We start from the raw sequence: 12,156 nt of genomic DNA, 5'->3' as shown, positions 1-12,156 counted from the left end.
AACATTTCCTCAGATTGCAGTAATGATTTAAATGCAGGTTACACTATTTTCTGTTTTGCAACTCTTTCTATAAATTAGTTCTTGACTAGAAATAAATAGTGGTTTGTGAACTTACAAATTACCAAAATGTATCCATACACATATAGTGTTTCATAATTGTATGTAATTCAAAAATGGCTCAAATGTCTCTAAGCACTATGGGACTTAACATCTGAGGTAATCAGTCCCCTAGACTTAGAAACTACTTAATCCTAACTAACCTAAGTTACATCACACACATCCATGCCCGAGGCAGGATTCGAACCTGCGACTGCAGCAGCAGCGCGGTTCCGGACTGAAGTGCCTAGAACCGCTCGACCACAACGGCCGGCGTATGTAATTCATTTTTGTATAAGACATCATAGCATCTACCATAAATGTGATGTATGGTACATATAACCTACTAATTACAGCAGAGACTCACTTGTCTGTTGTTCAACTCTTTGGCTAGCTTTTGAATGTGCATGTCTTCCCTTCATTCAAATTTGTGTGTACTATCCTGTCTAGAAATAATTTTTCTGTCTAATATATTCTGTGAGCATTGCATTACATACACTGATAATGTATCTTTTAATTCAATATATCAAAACATGAGCTGCTTGTTGCAGGTTCCACAATGAACTATGGACGGAAGACCCCAAGTATGGGGACACCATCTGTCTATTCTCATATGACAAACAGGTCCTCTGCAGGTTTAAAATCTTCTCGGTCACTTCGATCATTAAAAACACCATGGTATCAGAAACCAATATTACAAGATGCCATTATCCTTGATTTACAAAGAGGAGCTCTTGTGGTAGCTGTTTATTCACTGGTAAGCGTGTACTTTAATTGTTGGGCTCACACTTAGAATTTGTGTTACTATGCACGTGTTTTTCAATAATGTTGATGTGAAACTATAGTCTTTGTCACAACTTGTGAAGTACTGCATAAGGTTTACTAGTATAAGACAAATTTATTATTATTGACATCTGATTAATTTTAATTCCACAGGTTCTCAGTCTGTTTACAATCAGCACGGCTGTATTTGATATTTACTGCCTTGCAATGGCAACTCCTGGCTCGACTCATTATGGATATTACATCATCAGCTTTGAATTTGTTTATGTTGGCAGTTTGCATGGTAAGATTCAACTAGTCACACGGCAACTTCCAAAATCTTATTATTCTGCAGCTGTGATGTGTGTAAAGCTATAGGCTTCCATAAATGAGGCAAATATTGGTAACAAAATAAGAAGACAAATAGAGAAGCTATACTCACCAATTGGAGACACTGCAATAAGACAAAACTCTAATGAAGGATGTGATATCGTTTACGTAAACTTAACTTCCTTTGAAATTGATTTGTTCCCATGTTCAAATGAGTTAAACCATCTGCACTGTTGCAGTAGGTGATACTGATTGTGAGTATGTGTCACTCACAGGTGGGAACGGACTGCCAACAGTGAAATTTGTATGGTGTGTTTGTTACACAAAAAGCTGACAGGAAATCATAATATTTTATTCTAGTGTGAGAAATTATGACCATAAAAAATTATGATCATTCTTTATTGAATGACATTCTTCTGTTGCATGTATCAGTATACTTGAGGATGCTGTCGAACATGAAACATAAACAATATATGTCAGCTTGTTGCACAACAGTTGAAATTAATAATGATAAACACTATTCTGTGATATAAAAAATAATAGTTACTTGTTAGTTGAAACTTCATACCTCAAATCTGAGTTCCTCTGTTCAGAACTCTCAGTGTCCTGAGCAAATTGTGCACAGTTGTATGTGTGCCACAACAAAGCATCAGTTAGTTTGCTGTGTTGTGTACATGTTAAGTCTGCTAGCAGTACGAGTTACTATTGTGACATAGTGGGTATGACTTGATATGCCCGTTTTCGCAGCCCACTTTCTTTTCTCACACCTTAACCTAGGTGCAGCTGACAGTTGTTGTGTCAGCATTGTAATAGCATGTGGTACAAATCAGTTATCAAGTAATTGTAATTAGGCTGTGGTATTGTTACTTTCAGTAGAGTAATTAGTGATGTTTCTAATAATACTATTTGTTAAGACTCACAGTAGTAAAACATATGGAGATAGAATGGTATTGTGCTCCTTAATTACTATGTTGTCTTGAAATGTTTCATTCATTTTGAGAATTGTTAAGTTTATTCACATGGTTTTCTTTATTTTATTTTAAGCAAATACTGTGTTTTTATATCAATAAAAATTTCAGAGACCAAATTTTTCTAATCACTGTTTGACTTTTTTCCAGTTCGAAACGCACTTGTTGTGTTTGCATTGTTTTCACTAATTGGAGGAATGGCTTTATTCGTGACAAGCATCATGCTTATTATTGCTCTTCGAAAGGTGACTTGAACTTATTATTTGTAATTTATGAAGTTCCAAATGTTAAGCAGCAATATATGGTTGTCATTCTGTTGTTATCTTGTCTTGAAAAGCTATTATTTGTTTAAATAATTTAAGAAGTATTTCTGTTCTTTGCTCGATGAAGAGGATTGTATATTATATTGGATTATTTCATATTTACACAATGTTGCATTCATTTTATTCCCTACAATTAATAATCATAACTCTTCTATATGCAGTATAATTTACAGTGTGTAATTTAGATGAAAGATATGAAATATAAGGCTATGTTGAATGATGGAAAATGGAAAGGGAGAATTTTATGCTTTTATAATGTAAACATGATCATAAAAAAATGTGCTAAGTGCTCAACATCATAAATAGTGAGAGAAAAGGACATTTAATATCTTAAAATAGAAAGGAAAGATAGGGCACACTCATAAATATTCAAGTCACAGGAAATTATAGTGAATATATTCAGTTGGCATTTCAGCTTGTTGCATGTAGGACTGAACATTTATCTTCTCGAAATTTATTTCTTGTCATTAATCTATTGAATTTCCTTGCTTTGGGGTTGTATTAGCCCTTGAAATGTGACATTGTGTGTTTATACCAATATGAAGTAGATAAGTCGAATTAAAAGAATGGTTCTCGAAGGTTGTGCTGTTGTGGAGCTTCTAAAAACTAAAGAATATCCCAGACGTTCTGTTGTTGTCAAGAAGATTGACACAGTACAAGCCAGTACCGGTATTAAGTTAGGAACAACAGCAGGGGAAAACATGATTTTTTTAAAATGGCATGGTTATTTATCATTAATAATCCATTCCTCAGCAGTATAACAGTATATTGCTATTCACAATATACATAAATGACCTGGTGGATGACATCGGAAGTTCACTGAGGCTTTTTGCAGATGATTCTGTGGTGTATCGAGAGGTTGTAACAAAGGAAAATTGTACTGAAATGCAGGAGGATCTGCAGCGAATTGACGCATGGTGCAGGGAATGGCAATTGAATCTCAATGTAGACAAGTGTAATGTGCTGCGAATACATAGAAAGATAGATCCCTTATCATTTAGCTACAAAATAGCAGGTCAGCAACTGGAAGCAGTTAATTCCATAAATTATCTGGGAGTACGCATTAGGAGTGATTTAAAATGGAATGATCATATAAAGTTGATCGTCGGTAAAGCAGATGCCAGACTGAGATTCATTGGAAGAATCCTAAGGAAATGCAATCTGAAAACAAAGGAAGTAGGTTACATTACGCTTGTTCGCCCACTGCTTGAATACTGCTCAGCAGTGTGGGATCCGTGCCAGATAGGGTTGATAGAAGAGATAGAGAAGATCCAACGGAGAGCATCGCACTTCGTTACAGGATCATTTAGTAATCGCGAAAGCGTTACGGAGATGATAGGTAAACTCCAGTGGAAGACTCTGCAGGAGAGATGCTCAGTAGCTCGGTACGGGCTTTTGTTAAAGTTTCGAGAACATACCTTCACCGAAGAGTCAAGCAGTATATTGCTCCCTCCTACGTATATCTCGCAAAGAGACCATGAGGATAAAATCAGAGAGATTAGAGCCCACACAGAAGCATACCGTCAATCCTTCTTTACACGAACAATACGAGACTGGAATAGAAGGGAGAACCATAGAGGTACTCAGGGTACCCTCCGCCACACACCGTCTGGTGGCTTGCGGAGTATGGATGTAGATGTAGATGTAGATATTATGTGGTGGAATATGAACAAAAGTGCTGTAAAATTTGTCTTTCAGGTTTTGTGGCTTTTTAGGTTATATGAAGGAAAACTAACACCTATTAGTTCTCTAAGACTAATTATTATTATATTTTCCTTTGTTGACAGATTTAATGTGATTATTTGGATGGTGTTTTGAACTTTTAACTAGCCTGAAGCTTACACATTGGGATAAATGATGCTGGTTGATACAGTCTGTGATAATGAACTCTGTTTAGAACAGTGGTTCGAACGTTTCTGAGACCATGTGCCATTGGTGTAATCAAATGTTCGCTAGTACTCCTCCCAACCCCCATCATCATCGTCAGCATCTAACTAAAATGAAACTAATTTTCTTAACACTTTCATGTTTAACATGACAGAAGATAAATGATATTAATTTGTTGTAGATGTTTTACTAACTCTAATAATGATAATAATAATAATAATAATAATAATAATAATAATAATAATAATATAGTTCTTGCAGCAGTGTAGTACCCTTTACATAGTTAACTGTTGTTTTGCTGTCCATTAGTTTATTGGTGTGAACTGAATAATGATGCAATTTCTGGTCTGTTGTGGGAACCATGTACATCTTGGAGAAGGCACCTTCATGAGAAGGTGCCGCCATTGGATAAGCAGCCGCAGCAGCAAGTCGTATACTCCTAGCTCACTCATTTGTTACATAGTTTAATTCTTAATTTCTTTGCGTGTTTTTGGTACTTGCATTGTTTAATTCATAAATTTCGGGCGTATTATAGTATTTGAGAGTTGTAGCATCGCGTTTTAGTACCTGAATAGTGTAAAATCGCGTAGTCTCCTTCCGCCGCCGAGCAGTGTGTCAGCAGTGCGCAAGTAGCAGCATTACTGCAGTTACTAGGCAATCTTGTATTTTAATAACCGTTTAAATTTTGTCGATTTGTTTGTGCTCTCTGTAGATTAGTTCAGACGTTCTTTGCACAACAGATTTTAGCATGGATAGGGACTGCAACTGCTGTGTTCGGATGCAGGCTGAGTTGGCATCCCTTCGCTCCCAGCTTCAGGCAGTGTTGGCTTCGGTCACACAGCTTGAGGCTGTTGCCAATGGGCATCACTGTGGGGGTCCGGATGGGCGTTTGTCGGGGACGGCCAGCTCGTCCCACGCATCCCCCGATCGGACTACGACTGTGGTTGCCCGGGGTACTGGCCGCATTGAGACTGATCCCTCACCTGTGGTAGAGTGGGAGGTCGCCTCAATGTGTGGCAGGGGGCGAAAGACATTCCGGAGGGCTGAACGGTAGGCCTCTCCAGTTTGTCTGACAAACCGGTTTTAGGCTCTGTCTCAGGCTGATACTGATCTTCGGCCTGACATGGCTGCTTGTCCTGTTCCAGAGGTTGCCCTTCAGTCTGCAAGATCCGGGCGGTCGCAGAGGGTGGGCTTACTGGTAGTTGGGAGCTCCAACGTCAGGCACGTAATGGGGCCCCTTAGGGAAATGGCAGCAAGAGAGGGGAAGAAAACCAATGTGCACTCCGTGTGCATACTGGGGGGAGTCATTCCAGATGTGGAAAGGGTCCTTCCGGATGCCATGAAGGGTACAGGGTGCACCCATCTGCAGGTGGTCGCTCATGTCGGCACCAATGATGTGTGTCGCTATGGATCGGAGGAAATCCTCTCTGGCTTCCGGCGGCTATCTGATTTGGTGAAGACTGCCAGTCTCGCTAGCGGGATGAAAGCAGAGCTCACCATCTGCAGCATCGTCGACAGGACTGACTGCGGACCTTTGGTACAGAGCCAAGTGGAGGGTCTGAATCAGAGGCTGAGACAGTTCTGCGACCGTGTGGGCTGCAGATTCCTCGACTTGCGCCATAGGGTGGTGGGGTTTCGGGTTCCGCTGGATAGGTCAGAAGTCCACTACACGCAACAAGCGGCTACACGGGTAGCAGGGGTTGTGTGGCGTGGGCTGGGCGGTTTTTTTAGGATAGATGGCCTTGGGCAAGTACAGAAAGGGCAACAGCCTCAACGGGTGCGGGGTAAAGTCAGGACATGCGGGGATCAAGCAGCAATCGGTATTGTAATTGTCACCTGTCGAAGCTGCGTTGGTAAAGTACCGGAACTTCAAGCGCTGATAGAAAGCACCGAAGCTGAAATCGTTATAGGTACAGAAAGCTGGCTGAAGCCAGAGATAAATTCTGCCGAAAGTTTTACAAAGGTACAGACGGTGTTTAGAAAGGATAGATTGCATGCAACCGGTGGTGGAGTCTTCGTCGCTGTTAGTAGTAGTTTATCCTGTAGTGAAGTAGAAGTGGATGGTTCCTGTGAATTATTATGGGTGGAGGTTACACTCAACAACCGAGCTAGGTTAATAATTGGCTCCTTTTACCGACCTCCCGACTCAGCAGCATTAGTGGCAGAACAACTGAGAGAAAATTTGGAATACATTTCACATAAATTTTTTCAGCATGTTGTAGTCTTAGGTGGAGATTTCAATTTACCAGATATAGACTGGGACACTCAGATGTTTAGGACGGGTGGTAGGGACAGAGCTTCGAGTGACATTATACTGAGTGCACTATCCGAAAATTACCTCGAGCAATTTAACAGAGAACCGACTTGTGGAGAAAACATCTTGGACCTACTGATAACAAACAGACCCGAACTTTTCGACTCTGTATGTGCAGAACAGGGAATCAGTGATCATAAGGCCGTTGCAGCATCCCTGAATATGGAAGTTAATAGGAATACAAAAAAGGGAGGAAGGTTTATCTGTTTAGCAAGAGTAATAGAAGGCAGATTTCAGACTGCCTAACAGATCAAAACGGAAATTTCTGTTCCGACACTGACAATGTTGAGTGTTTGTGGAAAAAGTTCAAGGCAATCGTAAAATGTGTTTTAGACAGGTACGTGCCGAGTAAAACTGTGAGGGACGGGAAAAACCCACCGTGGTACAACAACAAAGTTAGGAAACTATTGCGAAAGCAAAGAGAGCTTCACTCCAAGTTTAAACGCAGCCAAAACCTCTCAGACAAACAGAAGCTAAGCACAAACGAAAAAATGGCTGACATCGAAATAAGTGTCCAAGGAATAGAAAAGCAACTGGAATCACTGAACAGAGGAAAGTCCACTGGACCTGATGGGATACCAATTCGATTCTACACAGAGTACGCGAAAGAACTTGCCCCCCTTCTAACAGCCGTGTACCGCAAGTCTCTAGAGGAACGGAGGGTTCCAAATGATTGGAAAAGAGCACAGGTAGTCCGAGTCTTCAAGAAGGGTCGTCGAGCAGATGCGCAAAACTATAGACCTATATCTCTGACGTCAATCTGTTGTAGAATTTTAGAACATGTTTTTTGCTCGAGTATCACAGGGGAGTGTTATGGGACCATTGCTTTTCACAGTATATATAAATGACCTAGTAGATAGTGTCGGAAGTTCCATGCGGCTTTTCGCGGATGATGCTGTAGTACACAGAGAAGTTGCAGCATTAGAAAATTTTAGCAGAAATGCAGGAAGATCTGCAGCGGATAGGCACTTGGTGCAGGGAGTGGCAACTGTCCCTTAACATAGACAAATGTAATGTATTGCGAATACATAAAAAGAAGGATCCTTTATTGTATGATTATATGATAGCGGAACAAACACTGGTAGCAGTTACTTCTGTAAAATATCTGGGAGTATGCGTGCGGAACGATTTGAAGTGGAATGATCATATAAAATTAATTGTTGGTAAGGCGGGTACCAGGTTGAGATTCATTGGGAGAGTGCTTAGAAAATGTAGTCCATCAACAAAGGAGGTGGCTTACAAAACACTCGTTCGACCTATACTTGAGTATTGGTCATCAGTGTAGGATCCGTACCAGATTGGGTTGACGGAGGAGATAGAGAAGATCCAAAGAAGAGCGGCGCGTTTCGTCACAGGGTTATTTGGTAACCGTGATAGCGTTACGGAGATGTTTAATAAACTCAAGTGGCAGACTCTGCAAGAGAGGCGCTCTGCATCGCGGTGTAGCTTGCTCGCCAGGTTTCGAGAGGGTGCGTTTCTGGATGAGGTATTGAATATATTGCTTCCCCCTACTTATACCTCCTGAGGAGATCACGAATGTAAAATTAGAGAGATTAAAGCGCGCACGGAGGCTTTCAGACAGTCGTTCTTCCCGCGAACCATACGCAACTGGAACAGGAAAGGGAGGTAATGACAGTGGCACGTAAAGTGTCCTCCGCCACACACCATTGGGTGGCTTGTGGAGTATAAATGTAGATGTAGATATTAAAGCACATGTTATGTGTATGTCTCGATTTTACTGTGTTAAATGCATGGTGCAAAGTAGAAATTATGTTTGTAGGGGGTGAACTGTATGAGGAAGATGTTGCTCTTACATCTGTTTCACAAAGTGTAGCCCCCACCACATTGTGTCAGTGCTAATGCTATCATTTGGAAAGAAAAGTAATTATTGGTAACTTTTGTAATGTATGATAATCTTTTGCTTTTTGCATGCAGTTTTGTCCTGCTTGTTTCTTTGTTGTCAGTCCATTTTCCATCATCTCTATATGATCACTTTGTCTCAACTTTGGTTTTGTAGTAGTCACTATCACATCCTCAACTCCTGCCTTTTATCCATCTGTTTATTTTTCTGTCCATGTACCTTTCTATTGCTTGTTACATAACATGCAGTTTTTGAACTTGCACATTTTAACATCCATGTTGAAGAATGTTATCTGTGATATGACACCATTCATTGTGGGCTATCATTCTGTTGTTTCACAAGTCATTCTGTTGTTTGTTGCAGGAATATGAGAAGAAGATGGTACCATGGATATATTGCTTTGCAGCATTTACACTGTTCCGATTATTTGCCTTCGTATTTGCATCTATTGTGAATGACATGATATTTTCGTACAATATTGCCATGTGCTTTTTGTGGATTATGTTTTCGGCTGCTAATGTGTATGGCTTTCTCTTGGTATATTCCCTGTACCTGGAACTTTGTGATTTGACGAAGCTAGAAGATCTGGCACATTTAAGAGTAAGTGTGAAAATCATGTGTGGCAACTTTTATACCCATAGTTAGCGTAGTCTAGTTACACTTGTTTGCATGATGTAAATAGTAAAAAAATGCTTTCTGCAATTGTGCTATTCATTTTTGCAGAGTGAGTGTATGTATATATATTATTTTTTGGCATTTAGTTTATAAACAAGTATTACATATCATTGATTACTTCTTTTGGCTGCAATCAGTTAATGCAGTTAGCAGTGACAGTTGTTTTTGTGGTTTATCATTTATAAATTATTTAGATCATATTTTTTTGGTAATTGCTTTTTATGTAGTACGATATATGGAAGTGTTTCAAGATTTTGACTTACTTTTCTTTCAGTGACTATTGAAATTATTTAAGGTACAAAAGTTATTTGATTTAGTACCTTTTCTTTCAAATAAGAATAAATATTTGTGAGAAAATATTTGCCCAAATAGGTACTAATGGAGCAGGAGAGAAACACAATTTCAAAAGCATTGTTAAGTCTCAAACTTTCAAATTTTACTTAAATTCTTTCTTCAAGATTAAAACAGGAGCTGGAAAGGGCATGTGCTCAAATGCTTGAGGGAAGGGAAGTAAATATAAACTATGCAGGAGAACACACACAGCACAAGATATATTTCAGCAATTACTTCTCTGTAAGAACGTGTGCATGTCTTTTTTTTCTTATTCCCAGTCTTCAAATGGATGAAAAAATATTTAGAAAATTCGTGAGCGGGATGAATCAGAACAGAACCGACAAACTCATTGAGGCACATCTTCTGAGTAGTGTGGTATGAGGGGCCTGTTACAGAGTTATTGCGTTTTGTTTGGTTTCTTGCCCCAGTTAGCTTTGTATCTGTATTGTATTGCAAATAGCGCAGAACTGTGCATATGAGAATGTTAAGCACTGTATGTTTGGTTTGGAAGCGAACTTGTTTCATTCATTGTACTTGCTGTTGACAGTAGTAATGCCCACTTTAGATTTCGTCCTTAATCTTGCATTCAGTACTTCTCAGTTGTATCTTGTGTTTGTTGTTTCTGGCAGTTAGTTATGCACTGACAGTGATACACAGCAGTATGGATAAGTTTACTGAGTTGGGTGATTTGCACTTCATATGCAATGAAACAATGATACAACACTAAGCCGTTCCTGCTGCCAATGTATCATAGGATTAAATTTTTACTGGGGATGTTGCACTACTCTATGTTTTGTGTGGTATCTTCTAAATGTAGTGTATTCCAGGTTTTATCACTGTTGTGATATCTTTTCATGGGAACAAACAGTAAAAAATCAAATAAATCATAATTACATTATTTCTCTGTAACGAGACACTGGAGAGAGTGGGTCCCTTATGCCAAAATACCCTGAAGGTATCCCTGAATGAATTCTGAAATTTTGCCAATGAAGTTCTGGTTCACCCTGAATATTTTTAAAGACGTACATTTGTCAACTTTGCTCACTATCATTTCTGTTTCGGTAATTGGCAAGTTGACACTTCCCTTGCTTAATATACGTTGCTAGTATTTGTCCTTCGCATTCATTTTGCTTACAAAATGAGAGTATTGGTAATGGGTTGCAAATAATGGCTATTTCATAATGTTGTTGAACATTTACAATATATTTGACAACACCATTTATGAAAATGAAAACCTCAATTTGTTATACTTGATGTTAACTGTCATTATTATGCAGACTGAAGTCCAGCCAACCTTTTGCATTTTTCCTTATTTGTTGTGTTTCTTTTTTCCATTACTGGAAGTCTGTTGTAAAATCATATATTTCATCTGAAAATGACACTCATTGTTTTACATTATTGGCTTAATGTTTTCTTGACTTGGAATCACAGGCAGAATATGTGTTTATCGGTTGCATCCAATCGTTGCACGTTATGGCATATGTTGTAACAGCGACCAGAATGGTCGCGGGGTTGAAGTGACGGAAAACGTGGCGGGATCCGCGGAGCAGCCCGCAAATAACAACACAATGGAAGAGGACGCACACGACCAACGAAGGACAGAACGAACAACAACAAGATTGAAACAACGGAGTCACAAGAAAACCTAACAACCACGTCCATTCCTAAATCAGAACAAGAAAGTAAATAAGGTGTCTAAGGCGAGGCGATGTGTCCAGAGACTTACGCAAGGTTAGACTGGCTGGCTGAGCGAGAGGCAGGCGCTTAAGTACTCTGTCGGGGGTGCCGCTATTGGCCGCCGGAACCACGTGTTCCACTGTGGCACCCTCACACTAAATGCGGACCAGGAGGCGCACGCCGCCACAGCTTAAGGCGCGATGGTGCAGAGACCTCTAGGGGTCTTTGATGTTCATGACGTCTGGCGGGGATTCAAATTCCGCGGCGCGCGGTACCAGATCCCTCCCCCCCTGCAACTTGCTCATAGGGGCGGAAGCGCCCCGGACTGTGCCGAGATCGGCGGCAGTGGGAAGAGGAGCCAGGCTCATCAACCGCTATTGGTGGGGAGGAAGGGATGCCTGAGGTATATATGACAACCGATCCAGAGTCCAGGGCAGGGGAAGGAGCCACCGATCCACCCGGAGGCGGAGAGGGCCAGTGGCAGGCCCGCGTGGAGACGGCAATCAGGGGCAGGGACAATGACTCAAGGACCACGTCCGTACCTGATGGAGGTAGGGAAAGAGGCGGTAACGCAAGTCCCGTGGCGGCATGCGGGCGGAACTGATTATGATGGCGGCGCTCTAACCCTTTTGACGTCTGCACCGTCATCACACGCCGCACATGGACCACGACGATTGTGGCGGGTGTCCAACCCACCGTACTTGCGGGCCCACATGGCCGTGGCAGGGGCATACTGCTGCGAGAGGGTGGGAGGAGGATGGCATCAGCAAATGGAGCAAGGTCCGCGAAAAGCCGCATGGAACTTCCAACACTATCTACTAGGTCATTTATATATACTGTGAAAAGCAATGGTCCCATAACACTCCCCTGTGATACTGTTGCCCGTGAATTAGTGTAGTGCGATAGGTGCTCAAAAACAGGGTGAGGGCC

General features: G+C 40.8%; 1 protein-coding gene across 3 annotated transcripts in view; it reads left to right on the top strand.

Annotated features, from left to right (window-relative positions):
* The window catches only part of LOC126204460 (uncharacterized), a 38,870-nt gene that overhangs the window by 15,903 nt on the left and 10,811 nt on the right, over window positions 1–12,156 (top strand). For all 3 annotated transcript variants that reach the window (XM_049938847.1, XM_049938848.1, XM_049938846.1), the window contains exons 2-5: window positions 648–853; window positions 1,033–1,162; window positions 2,307–2,401; window positions 8,905–9,141. In XM_049938847.1, coding sequence (XP_049794804.1) covers window positions 656–853; window positions 1,033–1,162; window positions 2,307–2,401; window positions 8,905–9,141 — 660 coding nt within the window. In that variant the 5' untranslated portion in view covers window positions 648–655. The remainder of the gene's footprint in view (window positions 1–647; window positions 854–1,032; window positions 1,163–2,306; window positions 2,402–8,904; window positions 9,142–12,156) is intronic.

This window comes from Schistocerca nitens, chromosome 9 (genome assembly GCF_023898315.1).
Source record: "Schistocerca nitens isolate TAMUIC-IGC-003100 chromosome 9, iqSchNite1.1, whole genome shotgun sequence".
In the NCBI taxonomy this organism is placed as follows: Eukaryota; Metazoa; Arthropoda; class Insecta; order Orthoptera; family Acrididae; genus Schistocerca; species Schistocerca nitens.
The sequence above is the reverse complement of the archived record's forward strand: the minus strand, read 5'-3'. Positions and strand labels throughout refer to the sequence as shown.